The 17,699-nt window shown below is 68.2% G+C and overlaps 1 protein-coding gene across 22 annotated transcripts in view; it reads left to right on the top strand.

Annotated features, from left to right (window-relative positions):
- The window catches only part of RBFOX3 (RNA binding fox-1 homolog 3), a 135,037-nt gene that overhangs the window by 106,636 nt on the left and 10,702 nt on the right, over nucleotides 1–17,699 (top strand). For 15 of the 22 annotated variants that reach the window (XM_071816596.1, XM_065852112.2, XM_071816594.1 and 12 more), the window contains one exon: nucleotides 7,838–8,170. The exons of 4 other annotated variants lie outside the window; for them this stretch is intronic. In XM_071816596.1, the coding sequence (XP_071672697.1) occupies nucleotides 8,069–8,170 (102 nt within the window). In that variant the 5' untranslated portion in view covers nucleotides 7,838–8,068. Of the gene's footprint in view, nucleotides 1–318; nucleotides 885–7,837; nucleotides 8,171–17,699 lie in introns of those variants that run through there. 3 more of the 22 variants (XM_071816599.1, XM_071816598.1, XM_071816600.1) reach the window with 2 other exon arrangements.

The following is a 17,699-nucleotide window of genomic DNA, read 5'->3' as shown; positions in this document are numbered from 1 at the left end:
CGTGGGCACTGGGGGCTGCTGGCTCAGACCCCCACGGGCCACAGCTTGGCCGCATCCTGCAAAGGGGCGATGCTGGAACCCACAGCAGCCTGTCCCAGCACGGCCTGCCGGACCCCGGCTGGACACCCCTGCTGGGCCCCGCTGGGCACCCCTGCTGGGCCCCGCTGGACACCCCTGCCGGGCCCCGCTGGGCACCCCTGCCCCCTGGAGCAGGGCTGGGCAGCGGGCGGCTGTGCGAACCACCGCCTGCCGTGGGGGCCAGGAGCCGCTGGCACCTCGCAGGTTAACCACGAGAGCGGCCGGTTCCCTTATTGACAGGGTAGCTTGAAAAATGCTGAGGCAGGACATCATCTACTCCAAGTGTCAGCGCGGAGCCCACGCTGCGGAGCCCACGCTGCCGGGAGCGCTGCCGCTGATCCCCCAGGCCCAGCCTGGCCCCGGACCCCCGGGTGCTCCAGCTCGGGAGCAGGTCGGCTCCCCCTGCACACTCGCCCTTCCCTTTGCTCTTAAAGACGCCAGACAGGATTTCAGCTTTATCCCTCCCTCTCTCGTTTCTTTCGCTGGGGTGAATGAGCCCCTGCCCGGCTGTGCGCCCGGGGCCGCCCCGTCCATCCCAGCGCTGCTCTGCAGCCAGCCCAGCGGCAGCATGTCAGACACCGGCAGCCGGCTCTGAAGCGCGGCGGCCTGCGGCGAGTGGCCGCGCCGTGCCGGGAGGGAGGTGAGCGCAGGGCACCCAGCGTGCCGGCCCCGGGCGCTGGAGCCGGACAGCGAGCGCCGGGGGAGCGGCCCCGCCGAGGAGGAGCGGCGCCCAGCGCAGCCGGCGTCGGGGAGCACCCCGCCGATCCCCGCAGCACCCAGCTGCCGAGATGATGATGTATTTTTGGGTAGGTACCGCCACCAAGAGTGGGCGTTTCCCCTCCCTCTCTGCCGAGGTTCTGCTCAGGTTCGGGGGCGGTTTTTGCCGTGGTTACTTCCCAGCTGAGCCGCCGGGCAGGGAGAACTTTCCTCCGTGGACGCGGTGCTGCCTGCCCCGCGGTGTGCGGGCAGGGGCCGGGCTGCGCTGCTGGAGGCCAGGCCGGGCATCGGGGAGGAGCGGGGCCGGGCAGGGCGGGCAAGGCTCTGCCTGGGCACCGCGGCCTCGTCCCTGCGGGCAGCCCCAGCCCCCCGTGCTGCCTCCCGTCCGCCCCCGAGCCCCTCGGTGCTGGCCGCAGGCAGCAGCCCCCTCACCTACCCACAAACAGCCCCTGCCCCGGTCCCCTCTCGGCTGCGTGGGGTCGGGCGCGTCTCTGCTGCCGGGGAGCGGTGGCTCCAGAGCCGGTCCCGGGGCTGTGCTGCCCGCGGGGTGCTGAGGTGATGGGGCTGCTGGGCGCTGCAGCCTCTCTCGCCAGGGGTTTGTCCTCCACAGGTGCCCACCCAGCATCTGGAGGCTGCTCGCGGGGAGGGCTCCAGACTTGTATCTCAAGCTTGAAGTCGGTGGCCAAGGCCACCGAGGTCCCCGTGGGGACGCCGCGGCCCCGCTGTGGCACTGCGGTCCCTGCCCAGGCGGTTTGGAGCGTGCGGTGCCGCGCGGTTACGGGGGCTCCGTGCCCCAGGGAGCAGAGCAGACAGAGCTGTGTGAAGGGGGCTGTGGGGAAGGGAGCTCACAGGGCAGAGGATAACGCTAATTCATTGTTTCTCGGGGAAGCGGCTTTCAGGCGTGAGGTGCTTTGTCATGAGATCTCGGTGCAGCCGCCGGTCAGGAGCCCGTCGGGGCTCACAGAGCCTTCTGCTGCCAGGCGTGAATTCTGCCCAGGGACGGATCGAGCTGCCGTGGCTGTGAAAGCAACTGCTCCGGAGCTTCTGCCTGCGGCTCCGTAGGCACCGGGTGGGCTCGCAGGGCAGCGGTGCCAGGTGCCTGTCCCCGTGGGAGCTCCGAGCGCAGCTCCCCGCCGCACGTTTGCAGCCGGGGGCAGCGGGCAGGGTGTCCCGTCCCCAGCCCGGGCAGCACACGGAGCCAGCAAACCCAGGGTGGCCACGTTTCGGCATCGTGCGGGGCACAGCAACGTCCCCGGTGCTGCCGGAGCGGGGCCAGGCGAGGGCTTCGCTCCAGCAGCGCGGCCGAGCAGCGTTTCTGGCACTGCGGGTGTCCGTGTGTCGCGCCGGGCTCGGTTCCCTGTGTGGCCGGAGCGTGGCCGCTGCGGGGAGCCCTGCGGCGGCAGCGGGTGGCTCGGTAACCGGCACTGCAACAGGCTGGGATGCCAAAGCCGAATGTCTTCAAATTAGCAGTAATTGCAGGCGAAATAAAGAGCACGTAGGGCGAGTGGAAGGAGGGTTCTATAAATATTATGATTTTTAAAGTTTGCCCTGGAGTCCTAGAGCCTGTTTAAACGCTAATATCCTGTCTGTGCATTTAAAAAGCCTTATAATGAGGATTGAGTGTCTGCTTCCAAGCGCTCCCCCTCGGCCACGTCCCCGCGTCCGGCACCGGCAGCGCCGCGCACGCCCCTGCTCTCACCGGCGCCCAGGGGCTGCTGCCGAAGACCCCGCTGCGCCGGGCTGGGGGGTTCCTTGGGAGCCCCCTGTTGGGCAGCAGGTCTGCGCTCGGGGCAGGGCGGCTCTGGGAATGCGGCGTTTCAGGTCCCCGGGTTTGCAGTTGCTCGTGTCTCCTGTCACCCTCCATCATTCCCGCATCGCCCTCCATCCCACGCCGGCCCTGCGGCAGCCCTGGCCCTGGCAGCACCGGTGCCAGCGTGCTGCCGAGCGCGGTGCAGCCATTTCCCCTGCCGGCGCTGCCCCTCGGCTCGTGAGCTTGAGGTGCTTGGCAGCATCAGTTTTGCCACGGTTCTGCTGCCTTGCACGATCATTCTCGTTCAGTCTAGGGAGCCTAATTGCCATTTCACGTAAACATTTTGTGAAGTGAAGGGTTTCCATGCGGGGCCGCGCTGGCTGGGGGGGAAGCAGCCACGCGCTCTCGCCGCTGCGGTGCCAAGGTCCTGCTTGTCCTGCCCGACACAGGTGTGAACCCTGGGACCGCGGGGGCTGCCGCGTCCCGCAGCGAGCGCAGGGCTCCTGCAAGGCCGGTGCCGCGTTTGCTCGTGCCGGGTGATGGGGACACCGGCTCCCCTGCTCGCGCATCCCGCGGGGCGGCCGCGGCACGGGCTCCGTTTGTGGGGCGCACCGCGGGCTGGCCCGGCCGCTCCCGCAGCGCTGGCGGCTCCGCGCGGGCGTTGGAGCGTCTCCTCGTCCCCGCCCCATCCCCCCGCGGCGGCGAGGAAAGTTTCAGCGAGATGGTGTTTTTGCTTCGATCCCATTAAACTTTCATGCGCTTTCTCTGCATTCCCGCTCCCCTCCTGGCTGCCACAGCCGCTGCCCCAGATACTCGCCCTGTGTCAGTCGGGTCTCCTCACCTGGTGAGGTCAAACCCAGGGGCTGGTGGCATCGCTGCCCCTGCCTGGGGTCTGTGACCTCCCGGCCGCTGTGGCAGCCCCGGGGCCGCGGCAGCGCGGGCGCTGGGAAGGCGCAGAGCGGAGGTTTTCGGTACAATCTCCAGCTTCTTTGGAAGTTCAGAGTCAGGGGAGTCCAGTGATCCCCCAGGAGCCACCAGAAGAGGAGGAAGGAGCCGGGGATGAGGGGGAGGGAGTTTAACCGGGTGTCCCTGGGGAGCTGGGGTGTCCTCCCCAACACCCCCATGCTCCCGGGCACCCCTGTGCCCTGGCAGGGCTGCCCCGCAATGGCCCCCGTGCCTGCGGTTAAACACGGCTGTCCGAGAGGTGAGGCGGGAAAGCGGGGAGCTGTCAGAGCCTGCTCGACCGCCTCCGGAGATGGGCGGCCGTGGGCACTCAGGGCAGCTGTGGGCACTCAGGGCGGCTGTGGGCATTTGAGGATTCAGGGCAGCCGGGGGCATTCAGGGCGGCCGTGGCGCTGGGACGGCGCGAGCCGGGCTGGCCGGGCTGGTTGCTGTGGTGCGGCGGGGCTGGCGATGCCGGTGGCAGGAGGAAGCGCTGTGGTTTGTGCTGGTGCGGGGTGCTCTGTGCTGGCAGGTCCTGGGGCTGGGGACCCTGCCCGGGAGCCACCAGCTCCTCCTGCTCGCTGGTGCCCGGCGCGCTCTGGGGAGGCGTCCCCAGCCCAGTCCCTCCTGGCGCTCTCGCCTGTCACCTCTGGTCCCTTCTCGCTGTCCTGGTCTATGCCAGCGGGGCACATGGCACCTTCCCCTCGTTTCACGGCAGCTCGAATCCATCAGCGCCTTCATCTAATCACTTTATGTCTATGACTAACTACTAATGAGCTTTTAATTAATGAGTGCCGTGGCTTAGGGGCATTCTGGAGCGGGTGGGAGGAGAGGACTAGACGGGTGCCCCGCTCCCTGGCTGCTGCGGGGCCACCGGTTCTGCACCGCAGGCTGACCCCGGTCCTGGCGGTGGCGGCTGCGCCGTGGCCAACCCGCAGCCCGCGTGGCGGCTCTCCCAGCTCGCACCGCGGCTGTGCCCGCGGCACCACAGGGGCCCCGTCGCACACCGGCCGTCTGCAGCCCCCCAGCTGCGCAGCGCGTGCCCGTGGTGCGTCCCCGGCAGGTCCGTGGGCACCGTGGTGTCCCGGTGGGGCCGAGCGCTGCGCTCCGGGATTTCCCGCTGCGCCCATGCAAGGCTGGGCTGGGGGCTGGACGTGGCGTTCGGCCGAGGCCGCTCCGGTCCTGGTGCCGTGTTGTTCTCCTGCTTCCAGAAAACAAAACCAAGGAGCCCTCAAGGGTTCATTTAAAACAAATAAAAAGTGAGAATAGTGCTGATTTGAAGGAAAGCCAGCCCCGTCCTGCGCATGGGAGCGCAGCGCCAGCCCAGCCCCGAAGGGCAGAGAGAAAGATGTGCTTAGAACTGCAGCCCTGTGCAACTTCTGCCTTTGATCATATATCTTACATGTGCCCTTTGCTTTCCTTCGTCTGATATTTATTAGGTTTAATTTTACTGGGACGCGGTTGTAAGTGAGACAGATGGAACGGGGTCTGTGCGCCTGGCGAACACATCTTAATTAAACAGATAAATAAACTTTCATTCCAGGAGATTTCAATTTTGGAGGGGCTCCTCCGGGGCTGCGGCTCGGCGGGGCTGGGCACCGTGGAGCTGCTCCGGCACAGCCCTGGTGCCACCGCCGCTGCCATCGGCCGGGGCTGCGGCGCAGCGTCACTGCCGGCACAGCCGGGAGCAGCAGGGCAAGGGAGAGCAGCCGGTGGTGACCAGGGATGTGTCCCCTGCCGCGGAGCCACCTGACGGGTTGGCACATCCCAGCCACGCCGGTGTCCCGCGGGAGCTGCCGTGGGGACGTCTCTGTGACCAGCAGATGTTGGTGATGGCTGGAGGGAGAGAGAGGAGACTCCAGCTCCTCAGCTCCCAGAGCTGCGGCTGGATCGCCCGCCCTGTGCTGTGTGTCCTGGGGAAGCGGGGCTGTTCCGGCTGCCGGCAGCGGTGCAGAGCGGCTGCACCGGCGGGGCGCGGTGGCTGCCCAGCCCGTGGCTGCCAGCCCGGACCTCCCTGCGCCGCGGGCTGCTGGCGCTGGCTGTGCCAGGGCTCGTGGCACTGTCACCAGCCAGGAGCACCTTTGAGTCACCCTGCCTGGAGCCAGGCTCCGGCGTGGGGGAGGACGGGCAGATTACCTCATCCTGGAGCTGGCTCCTGGCTCACGTGGTTGGCTTGGGCACCGCAAGCCTGAGCGTCGGGCCGTGCCCTTCCCTTTTCACCTCTACCCAGGAGCAGTGCAGGAGCTGTGGTGGGGCCAGGCCGGCGCAGGGCTCCTGGGAATGCCCCGCGTCCTGTGCCGGGTGCTGTGCGGTGCTTGGGTGCACGGGGGTGCCTGTGGGGCCCCTCTCCCCACAGCTGCCTGAGAGTTGATGGGACAACATGGAGCCCACGGAGCCCAGGGGAGAGCATGGCACCGGGGCCGTGGGGGTCCCTGGGGAACGGGAGCTAGAGATGAGCGGGGGGCACGGGGTCTGAGCACTGAGATGTACAGGATGGGCCGCAGCGCCAGGGTATGTGGGGGTCCCTTGGGAGCTGGAGGGCGAGCGGTGCTGGTGGGACAGGGGCTCACTGCAGCTCCTCGCAGGGCGCGGTGGCCGGAGGATGCTGTTGGTAGCCAGCGTCACTGCCAGGCTCCTTTGGACTCTCGGTATCGTGGGGCGATGGTGGGGAGAAACCCTCCCCCCACCCGGCATCCACTCCCCGGTTTGGCACCTCGCGGTCCCTTTGGAGCGCGGTCACCCCGGCAGCAGGACCCGGGGGGGCTGCCGCCCCTTCCCGCCGCTGCCGCTTCTCCAGGGTGGCTGTTCCCAGAGCCGTTTGTTCCCGCCGGGTCTGCGGGTGCTCCGGGCCCGCTGTGCCACACGCTGCTGCTGTTGAGCGTCTGCAGCAGAAACGGGAACTGCCGCGAGTGTACCAGGACACTGCAGCATGTCGCTCTGTCTGGGGATAGTGTGGAAAATCCCAGCTCCAAACAGGGCTGGTCGTGTGCTGGAGGCTCCGGCAGAGACGGAGCATCAGCAGCTGCTGGCACAGAGCTGCCTTTGTGCATCACATTTGGCCAAGATGGAAACTGAACTGAGCCCAGGTTTTGTTTCCCACATACCCAAGCACAACGCTGCCCCGGCTGCCTTGGTGCTGGCCGTGGCTCTGGAGTTGGGTGCGATGCAGCACCAGCGGTGCAGGGTGCTGGGCAGGGACCCCCTGTGCCAAAACCAGCTCTGTGGCACCCAAGGGTGCTGGGGCTGCCGTGGGGCCGCGATGGAAAGAAATGCGAGGTGGGACCGGGGACCCGAACGAGCACGCGTGTGTGCCCTCACTGGCCGTCCCCCGCGGGCACCGGCATGCGGGCTATGGCCAGGGCAGCTGTGGCAGGTGTGCGCGGTGCTGGTGCCTCAGGGCTGCTGGTGGCACGGGCAGGCCAGTCCCAAAGGCAAAATGCCTCTTGAGCTCCGCGGAGGCCTGGCCGCTGCCCACCGCTGGCTCGGGACGGGGGGTCCCCGTTGTGGGGCAGGGCGCTCCGTGTCACCCCAGGGTGCTGGGCTCTCCGCAGCCCCCTCGCCGGGGGGGCTGGCAGGTGGGGCTGGCACTGGGGCTCGCAGGGCTTTGCTCTTGGCGGGGCTGAGCTGCCGGTGCCCGGGGTGCGCGGGCAGCGCCGGGGCCACGGTTCCTGTCGGGAAGGCCGGCGAGGGGCGGCCCCGCGCCGCGGGGCGTGTGTGCGGTGCGTGTGTGCGGTGCGTGTGTGCGGGGCGCGTGTGCGGGGCTGCGGCCGGGCAGGTGTGCGCCGCGCGGGAGGCGGGGCTGGGCTGCTGCATGGCTCCCTGCCCGCGCGCCCCGCGCTCGGCGTGCTGCGTGTGCACGTGTGCGGCTGTGTGTGCGGGAGCCCCCGCCGCCCGCCGCGCCGCTGCCATCGCGGGGCTGCGCGCCTGCAAGTGCCGCCGCTCGGCACGGCTTCCCGGGGCGCCCGCCTTGCATCACCGCAGCTCCCGGTAAGACCTTCCTTCCCCGGGGAGCTGGCGCGGGGAAGGGAGCCGGTCCCGCCTGCCGGGCCCCATCCTGCCTGGCTGCTTCCCGGCACGGCCGCGCGTGGCCGGGGCTGCGGCGGGGCTGCCCGGGCGGCGGGGGAGCCATCTGCGAGCGGCGGCGGCGAAGGGGTTAAGTGCGGGATCAGCTGTTCTCATGTCATTACGGATTCTCTTCATTTTATACAGAGCTCTGTTTGATGTCTGAATGCACAGGGGACTCCCCCTCCTCCTCCAACTCCCACCCCTTTTATTTCGCTCCCTCGCCCTCTCTCCCTTCCTCCTCCCCTTCCTTTCTCTCCCGCTCTGGCTCACACACACCCTTTGCAGACCGTGCGCTCAGTGCCAGTGTCTAATGGCACCGAAGTGAACAGGCGAGCGCTGCTCCCGGGGCGCGCGGCGCGGCCGGCCTGCCGCAGATGAACCCCCCCTAAGTCGCGCCGAGGGGTCGGGAGGGCCGGCCGAGGAGGGGAGAGCCCGAGGGGCCAGCCGGGAAGAGGAGGATAGCGCTGTGCGGAAGAGGACGGACCCGCAAGCAGCTTCACGGCTACCTGTCGACACATGCTGTGCTCCATGGCTAACTCGGGCTGCCTCCTTGTCTCCAACTCAGGCATGCTTCCTCACTCTCTCCCCTGCCCTCCAGCCTTCCTCTACCTCCAACAGGTAAGTCACCCTCTCCGGGGGTTTTTTTGCTTTCCGGTTCACACGTGTTTTTGGCCGGTTTCCTCTGGTCGGAGGGTCAGAGCTTAACCACTTCCAGCCCGGCCGCGGGGCCTCTCCGGCACCGGCCCCGCAGCACCAGCAGGTTCTGCCGCGGCGGCGGCTCGCGGTCCTCAGCTGCGGTTCCTTTGGGGTTTCTCCGGTCTCTCTGCCGAGGCGCTGGGAGCGTGGCCGGGGCCGGGGCGCGGGCTGGGACGCGGGCAGTGCGGCAGCAGAGCTGCCGGCGCGGGGCCAGCACGTTCCCCGCCTCGGCGCTGCTGCCCGGCAGAGGCGAGGGGCGGTGATGGATGCTCGGGTGAAGGAGCGAGGCTCCTGTGTGGCCTGAGCAGCCCCTGGGGAGAAGGGAAGGTGATGAGCTTGTGCACGCACACGCGTGTGCACGTATGTGTGTGCGTGTGCCATCGCGTCGTGCGTGTCTGCAGCCGGGCCACAGGGTTGAGCGCGGGTGGGTTTGTCTCGGGGTCGATAGGAAGGTGCTGCAGAGAGACCTGGGGGGTGGTGGGTCTGGGTGAGCCCCAACACCGGGCAGCCCGGCCACAGGGTCCCCAGGCCACTGGTTTGGTCCTTGAGTTCTGGCCAGGGCGCGCTGCCCCGCGGGGCTGCCGCGGGTCCCGCGCTGCGCCCAGCGCCGGGCGCCCAGGCTCGTCCCGGGGGAAGCGCTGCTCAGGAGAGACGGCGATTTCTTCAAAAGCCTCTTTGCTGCGTCGGAAATCCCGGCTCCCAGGCAGGCGAACCGCTCCATTTGTGCTTTCAGGAGTTTAAAAATTCATAGCATCCTCGGCGCGCTCGGCGTGGCCTGCGCGGCTCACCCGGCAGCCGAGGGCCGGCGGCGCGGGTGCGAACCCTCCTGCCCGGCGGGGCAGGGCTGGGCAGCGTTCCGGTCCCGCGGGGTGCCCGTAGCCCGCGTCCCAGCGGGTTTGTGGCCGGAGCGTGGCTGTGGTGGTGGGGACAGCGAGGCCCGGGGTCGCTCCATCTGCCGCGCTGGAGATGGGGCTGGCGAAGCCGGTGCTGCCGCTGGTTATACAAGTGTAGCGGCTGCGGCGTGTGCGTGGGGCTGGGGCTCGCGCAGGGGCTGCTGCAGAGGCCGGCCCAGCCGGGTGCGTGATTTATTGCGCCCTCCTGCAGGCACAGGCTGGGGAGAGCTGGGACTGGGCTGGATTTCGGTCTCGGCTTCCCCACGGCCGCTGCTCGGCTGCCCAGGCGTGTCTGGCACTGACCAGGAACCGGCCCTGAGCCCCTGCCCGTCCCCAGGGACGTTTTCTGTCCCTCTGAAGAGAGCACATGGATGCTGTGAACCGGCAGCTGGCGCGGGGCCCGGAGCCTCCTTTGGAGCAGGCGGCGCCATGGGAGATGCCTTCTTCAGCCAGGATCCCTTTGTCCCCTGGATCCCCTTGTCCCCCGGGATCCCTTCAGCCCCGTCCGCCGGCGAGGGCTCAGCGGTGCCGCGCTCCCCGCAGAACACCCAGCGCAGAGCGGCCGTGCCGCTGCCGGCACCGGGGTGCGGCTGGAGCAGCGGGGACGGCAGCGCGGCGGGCGGCGGGGCGGCCGAGCCGGGCACCAGTGCAGTTTGTGGTCCCGGGGAAGGAGCAGCTTCGCCCCGATGCGCAGCTCTGCGCCAGCAGCTCCTGGTTCCCTCATCGCCCTGTTCGGTTTAATTTGACCCTCGTGTTCAGTGTCTCTGCCTCCCTGCTCTCCCAGAGCCTCCCGCTCCTTGGCAGCGGCGCTGGACCCGTGAGCCAGAACCAAGGGGTTTATTAGGAGGTTTGCAGTTGGATTTTCACCCAGCCAGTGAGTGCGATGGTGGCCAAAGTCTCTGTGCTCTTCCCAGGGCTTGTCCCTTTGCTGAGGTTCTGCACCCAGTGCTCGGGACGGGGTGTTCCTGGTGCACGTTGCGAGGAGGTGTCGGGCAGAGGGACGTCACCGGTGGCTGTCACGTGGGACATGGCCCACGGCGCTGCCGCCCGGCCGCTCGTCCTGCCCGGCTGAGCCACAGGCCTGCCTGGCGCGTGGGATCGGCTCTGCAGCACTTCGCCCCGCGCTTTAGAGCCCTGGTTACGGTTCCATGGCTGGAGTATGTGTGGGGGGGCGGATGTCCGTGTGTCAGACCCGGGATGGGCAGGTACAGGCAGTTGGTGCCCGAGCCCCGCGACCGCAGGGCCTGTGCTGCCACCGGCTCCTCCCGCGCCGGGACACGCGTCCGGCCGTGCCAAGAGCTGGGGGCTGTGGGGTCTGCGCACAATAAGTGGCCTTATCCCCTTCGGGCTCGCACTGTCCCACGGGGAGCCTGCTGGCGCTTGCTGTGTTTGTTCTGGGAAGCTGCAGCTCCCCAGCCCGGCACTTTTGACAGTGCCAGCATCTGAGGGAATGACCGAGAAATGAAGTTGTCTGCAGAACTTCAGCCAGCCCAGCACAGGGAAGGTCCAGCGGCTGCCGGGCTCCGGCAGCGCAAAGGGCTCACCCCGGCTGCCCCGCGGCCATCAGCCCCCTCAGCTCGGCTCACGTGCAGCTGTGCAGCACCCGCTCCCGCCGCAGGAGCCGTGGGTCCCCGCGCTCCATGGGGTGCAGCACCCGCTCCTGCGCTCCATGGGGTGCAGCACCCGCTCCCGCCGCAGGAGCCGTGGGTCCCCGCGCTCCGTGGGGTGCAGCACCCGCTCCCGCCGCAGGAGCCGTGGGTCCCCACGCTCCATGGGGTGCAGCACCCGCTCCCGCGCTCCATGGGGTGCAGCACCCGCTCCCGCCGCAGGAGCCGTGGGTCCCTGTGCTCCATGGGGTGCAGCACCCGCTCCCGCCGCAGGAGCCGTGGGTCCCTGTGCTCCGTGGGGTCCAGCCACCCCACTCCAGCGGCACAAGCCGTGGGCCTCAGGGTGATGTGTAGCTCTTGCTCAGCAAGGACTGGGTGCAGAGGGAGACTTTGGTGCCTGCATTTCATTGACAGAGGAATCAGCTGCTGCTTAAAAGTGCTACTGCTGTAATTATAAGCAAGCAGCTAATTGCTCCAGGACAAGGCGCGGTGCTGACCTGGAACAGACCCGCGCCCTGGTGCTTGGCGTCGGCGCTGGAGCGCGGCGCAGCCCGGGATGTGTGTGGGGCTGGACGGGGGTGCGAGTTGATGTGCGGGGGGCTGGAACCTGCGCCAAGAGGCCCCCGCACTCTGGCCCGGGGGCGTCCCGGTGCCTGCGGCTGCACCGCGCAGCCGAGGGGAAGCAGCCTCTGCAGTGGGCTGCTCGGAAAATTCCTTTCCAAAAGGGCTGCTGCCAGGTTTAGCATATTATATTTTTAGGGAGCAAGTCTATTCCGAGCAATATTGTAGCGTGTTGCACCAGTGAGTTCGTTTCGGAGCTGGTTTCTCCCCTGCTCGGCGTCGCGGAGCTGTGGGCCCGGCGTGGCGGCTCCCGCCCGGCCGAGCACCGGCGCTGCCGCGGCCACCGTGCCCGCGTGGCGGAGGACAGGCCTGAGAGCCGCAGAAAACGTGTTTGCCTTTTTTTAATATCTTGGAAACACTGACATTAATTTTAGCTTTGCAAAGCTGGTTTTCCCGCTCTAGCTGTAATTCAGGCCTACACTGCCTGGCGATGCTCTTTTTATAGGTATATTCCTATTTTAGTACCGTAGTGATGGGTGAGTGAGTGGATTGAATTAGATTTAGTATCTATCATTCTTGGAGGCATCGCGGGCGGGCGGTGGGGGGGCCCAGTTTGGCAAAGAAGAGGGGCTGCTGAGCAGAGCAGGTGCTGCCCGCGCCGGCTCCCCGAGCCGCAGCCGCCCTCGCTCCGGGCCCAGCGTCCACATAGGAGAGCGCATTTGAAACCAGATTTTCCTGCGCTGCCCCAGAACGGCTCCGGGTTTGTCCCCCTGGCACCTTCGTGAGTGTCCGGTGGCTCTGGCGGTGACCAGCTCCGGTGTCCCCCACCCCAGCAGCCTTCGCATCCCGGCTGCACGGCACGGACCTTGCGAGCGGGCTTTGCAGAGCATGGGCAGGACCGGCTGCGGCCCGTGTGAGCAGCCCTGCTGGGATGAGCTCCCCGGCAGCCGTCGCCCGTTACACCGAGCGAGGCGAGCGCCGGGAGGGGAGCCGGTCGCGGGAGGCAGGCTGCGGAGACGGCGCCGGGAGCAGCGCTGGTGCGGCCGGGAAGGCAGCGCCTTGGGGAGCTGTCGGGGTCAGCGCCTGCAGAGCCGGGTCCCGCTCCCGCTCCCGGGGTGTGTCAGCCGTTCCCTCGGTCAGAGCGCCGGGGCTGCTGTGCCGCGGTCCCAGGAGCGCTCCCGCCGCCTCGCCATGGGTTCTGGGCTGGAGCGTGTCGGCAGCGCCAGGGTGGCCGTGTGCCCCCCGGGTCCCGTGGCCGGTGCATGGCGGCAGGGCCGGGCTGGCGATGGGCTCGGTGTGGGGTGCTGGCCCCGGGGTGGGGGCCGGTCTGGCTGCTCCTGCTCCCCTTACCCGAGTGCTGAGCTCGTGGCACTTTGTCATGATTTTCCCCGTCTCGAGCAGCAATCCCTCACCGCCCGTGTTACCCGAGGAGAAAATTGCACATAAGCTGACATGATTGCTGCGGCTCCCGGCGCCCGCGGCAGCTCGTCCCCGGCAGCGCGGGGGGCACACACACCGGCTCCTCACCCTGTGCCCCCCACGATCGCTTGCCCCTCCAGCCGAGCACGGCAGAGCCCAGAGGAGGGGACTGGTGGTGACGAGGTGACGCAGCAGAGAAGCCCCGTGGCAGAGCACTGGGCTCGGCTCCCCGAGCGCCCCGTCCTGCCTCGGCCGCTCGCTCCCCCGCTCCACGCTGGGCGTTGTGCTGGGGACTGCGCTGCTCCCCGGTGTCCCGCGGGGCTGCCTCAGCCGGGGACACCCCTTCCGTGGCTTTCGGGTCTGGCTGAGGCTGCTGTTTTCTGGTAGATTCCTGTCCCCATCCTGCCACCCATCCTGGCCGGGAGTGCGGTTGGGACATGTTGTGCTGGTGGGGCTGGAGCTCAAGCCGGGAGGTCGGGGCCGTGCTCTGGGACAGGGACCCCGGGGTCAGCCCCATTCTGGAGGGTCCCGCGTCCCCTCCTGGCTGCACTCAGCGTGTCCCCCCGGCTCTGGCCGCAGCCTTCAAACAGCTCTTGGAAAAATCAAAAATGGGGAGAGAAGAGTGCAAGCAGGCGACAGTGGCAGCTTAGTTGTGATCTGCATTGTGTGGGGAGCTCTTAATTAGAGCTAATTAGACTAATTAACTTGCAAATGAGAAACTCATCTCTTTCTCCCTTTCTTTCCCGTGAAAAAATAAAAGAGATGAACAACAAGACAAATATTGAGGCTAATTAGTTTGTACCTGCTGCAGAGCCCCTCCAGCTCGCAGGGTGCCCTGTCCCCAGCAGCCTGCCTGGCGTGCTCCCCGTCCTGCCGCCCTCGCGGTGGCCGTCCCCGCTCAGGACAGGTCCCGCTGCAGGGCACGGCTGCCCACGGCCCCCGCCGCTGGAGAACGGACCACTCGCCATCCCCTGTGCACCCTCGTGCCCCGGTGCCTGGCAAGGATGGGACCCATGGCCAGGAGCGGCGGGGGCAGCGGCCGTGGTGGCCGTGGTGGCCGTGGTGGCCGTGGTGGCCAGTGCCACGTCCCATCCCGGTACCCTCCCCACCCAGCCGTCCTGTCCCGGGCCTGGAGCAGGGGGGTCCCTCCGCGGCACCGCGCGGTCCCGGCTGCTTTCCAGCTCTTCCCTTGCGGCATCTCCAGTTTCCCCCTCGCTCTGCTGCCGCAACACCCCAGGGGCTCTGTTAGCACAGCCCGGTTCAAATGTCTGATCAGTCTTTAGGAGATCGAGGGGTCAATTTTCCACAGCTCCTTCCTCTCCATTTAACTAATTTAACTGCGCGATTGTTACAAATTTCATTTTATTATAGCCCTGCTTCTCAGTCCAATTGAATTACCAAAATCTCATTTTCTCAGAAGTGCTGAATATGTAATTAGAGGAAAAATTATGCTCCTCACTGCCTATTAGAGAGGGCTGCGTGAGAGGGCTCGTCCGGGCGCGCAGGTGGGTCCGTGGTTCCCCAGCACCCGCGGTGGCCGGGGCGAGCGTGTGCGTGGTGAGGTGACGGGGACGGTGACGGGGCTGTGGGGGAGCTCCTGGGAGGCTTTGCAGGAGTGGGCCAGGGCCCGGGCAGCGCTCACCGGGCTCCTCGGGGACCTGCGGCCATGGGGCAGGTGTGGGGTGGCGCTGGAGCAGGCGCAGTGCTCGCAGGGATGGTGAGGCCGGCAGACCTGGCTGTTCGTCCTGTTGCTCGCCGCGTCTCGGGTGCTCTGGGCTGTGATGGCCACCGGTGTGCTGCAGTTGGGACCTGCGGGCTGGGACACCCTGTCCCCTCCAGGGCACCCCTGCACCCCTCGCTCTGGTTGCACCAGGGACAAGGCGCCCTCGGCCTCTCCCCAAGCAGCTGCCGCTCTCCAGAGCTCAACCCGTACCCAGCTGCTGCTGCCAGTGGTGGGGAGACGGTGGCTGCCCCGGGGCTGCTGGCGCAGCCATGCGCCGGCGTCCAGCGCGATGGCTCTCCCGGTGCGCACAGCGTGGGGCGCATGAGTCCCCGTGCCGAGCGCTGCGTGGTCTGCGGGGCTCAGGAGGAGCGGGTGGCTCAGGTGGGCGCTGCAGGGGACTCAGGTCCTCTCCAGCCCATCCCTGTGCCTGCAGCCGAGCTTGTGCCTCATGTGCCCTCCTGTCCCAGACCCTTTGGTGGCTGTTGGGTCCAAGCGTTGCTGAGAATCGCGGCCAACGCTGCATCCGCCGGGGCTGGTTTTTCTGGCGTGCCTGGAAGAGCCGTGCCGGGGGCGCCGGCCTGCCTGCCGCCTTCAGCAGCGGCTGCCTGGGGACCAAGCTGCTTCGGGTGAGCCTGACACCGCTGGCATTGCCAGGCCCTGCTCGGGAAGGAGAGCGCTGCGTGTCCCAGAGCCGCGGTGCCCGCCTCGCTGCGGGCCTGATCCTGGCGGTGGTGCTGCCCGGTCCCTGCCCGGCACAGCGGCGCAGGTCCAGGCGAGCTCGGGAGGTGTCGGCTGTGCGCACGCGGGGGGCAGCCAGGAGCCCCCCCAAGCACCCCTGTCTCGCCTCGGTTACACAACGTTATCATTTCATAATACTCTAAAATATACATGAAGTTGGCTGAATGCAGATGAAATTGCACCATTTACTTCATGAATATTTCATGCAGTCTCAGCTCCAAAGTTTCCGGCTGGCAGAGCCGGGAGCCGGGGCCGGGCCGTGCTGCCCCCTGCCCCGGGCAGGCGGTGACAGGGACACGCAGGCAGGTCCGTGCCCAGCGCCCAGGCTGGCGCCTCGCTCCCGCTCCTGCTGGGTATCGCGGGGCTGCTGCTGTGTCCTCCCTCCCTGGCACCGCGGGCGGCCGGGCGGTGCTGGGACCCCAGGCCGAGGGCAGGAGCCAGCCCCGCTGCCCGGCCGCTGCCCTCTCGCAGGGCTTGGGGGCAGAAGGTGCCGGGACAGCGCCAGCAGCCTGCCCTGCCTCCCCCCTCCTCCTCCTCCTCGCGCTGTCACTCGTGCCCGTGGGGTCCTGCCCGTGCCCCGTGGAGCTCCCGCTTGGGATCCTGGGCAGATGCTCTGGCCCCCCCACCTCCCCGGGAATGAGGACGTTAAACGTGGCAGCTGCTGCCTCCGGCGCCCGGGGCTCCTCACCTTCCACCGCTCTGCCCAGGGACCGCCCCCCGTGTCCCCCCAGCTCGCTGTGGGACCGTGATGGCCCCATCCTGGGGAGGAAGAGCGAGCTGCTGCCAGCTCCCGCCGGGCCCCGGGGCGAGCAGGGCTGGTCCCTCCTGGGGCTGGGGACGTCCCTGCAGCGAGCACCCCGACCCCCGCCCCGCCGCAGCCCGGGGCTCTGGCTGGAGCCTGCTCGGGGACGGTGCTGCTTGGTATGGATGGCGCAGCTTTTTGGGTAATGAAATATTCACAGGTCAGTGATTCTGTGAGAAATGACGGGGATCAGTCAATTCCTTTTCAGGGAGTAATTTTCTTCCCCTTCACGGCCTCTGTTTCATGTTGACAGTCATTAGCATGAGCGAGCGGTCGGATCGAAGGGAGGACGCCGTGGCTGTCACGCAGATGAGCCGTGCGGGGCACGGCCTTGTGGCAGCCCACGGTGACGGCACAGCCGCCGGGCACTGGGGCCGCGCGGGGGCCCTCGTGCTGCCCCCAAGGCATTTGCCGGGCCCATCTCTGCCACCCGGCGCAGAACAGCGTGGCTGCGCCGCTCCGGTCCCTGCCCGCCCCCCGGTCCGTGCCCGCGCAGGCGGGTCCCGCCATGGCAGCGCCTGCAGAGCTGCCGCAGCGGTGAGCGGTGAGCGGTGAGCGGCCGCCCCGGCGCGGGCGCAGCGGTGGCCGGGAGCCCTCGGGGAGTTGCTCAGCACCCGTCCACGAGCTGGGCTCTGATCTGCGCTGTCGGTGCGGCGAGGGGACGCAGGCGGGAGCCGGGCCGGGCGCAGGAGCCGCCCCGGCTGCCCGCGCTCCCGCGGGGTGTGCTGCCTGCGGAGGCTCTGCAGCTCGGGGGAGCAGCTGAGCGGCTTCCTCGGGTGCTGTGCTGGGGCTGCCCTGGGCCGAGGCAGAGCGGGGTGGGCTGAGGTGGCACGATGGCCGTGAGGCTTCTGGAGGAAACTCTGGGCATGTTTGTGGCGGCCGCGGGGTTGCCGGGGGGGAGCAGCCCCAGGCCCGGCTGCCGCCTGGGTGTGGATCGCGACCGTGGTGCGGCTGAGCGGGGCGCGGCTGCCAGCCCCAGGGGGCCACCGTGGGGCCACCGAGCTGCCCGTCTGTGGCTGGAGGTGGGTGGCAGCGGGTGACAGTGGCTCGTGAGCGGTCGGTACCTCGGAGCTGGCACGTGGCGCCTCCGCACCGTGCCGGCAGGACGCCCACCGTGGGCAGGGTGTGGCGGCACATCGCGGCGCCTGCTCGTTAGTGCAGGTGCTCTGCGCTCGGCTGATTGCTCAGACACGTCCTCTGCATTCGGGGGCTCCTGGTGTGGTATTTTCTTAAAAAGGAGCAAATGTTAAAAATGGCGTCGTCAGCCCTGAGCTGACAGGCACAATCACCGAAGTGCGGCGTCGGCAGGAACCGGCCCCACGCGCTAAATGACTTGAAAGGAAATGGCCTGGATTGTGCTGAGGAGGCAGAGTGCGGTGGGGAGAAAGCAAGTGGAGCAAACAAAAAAACTTCATTAATTAAAGAAACTCGTTAATGAGGGACATTTAATCAGCTAAAGATGATCTCCACCCCCTGCCTGCTGCGGCAGCCGCTGCGCGGGGCTGGCGGTGCGGGCTGAGCCGTGCGCTGGGCAGGGGACGCTGCACGGGGGACCCGCGGGTCCCACAGCTCCGGGAGCGCCGTCCTGCGCCCAGCGCCCAGCTGAGCGGAGCCGCTCCCGGGGGCTCCGGCACCGCGGGCCCCTCGGTGCGGTGCTGCGCCAAGGAGCCGGGAGGCAGCGGGACCCCCGCCAGCCTGTGGGACGCGG

Source organism: Patagioenas fasciata, chromosome 18 (genome assembly GCF_037038585.1).
Source record: "Patagioenas fasciata isolate bPatFas1 chromosome 18, bPatFas1.hap1, whole genome shotgun sequence".
Lineage (NCBI taxonomy): Eukaryota > Metazoa > Chordata > Aves > Columbiformes > Columbidae > Patagioenas > Patagioenas fasciata.
Note: the sequence above shows the minus strand (reverse complement) of the source record. Positions and strands in the feature narration are given on the sequence as shown.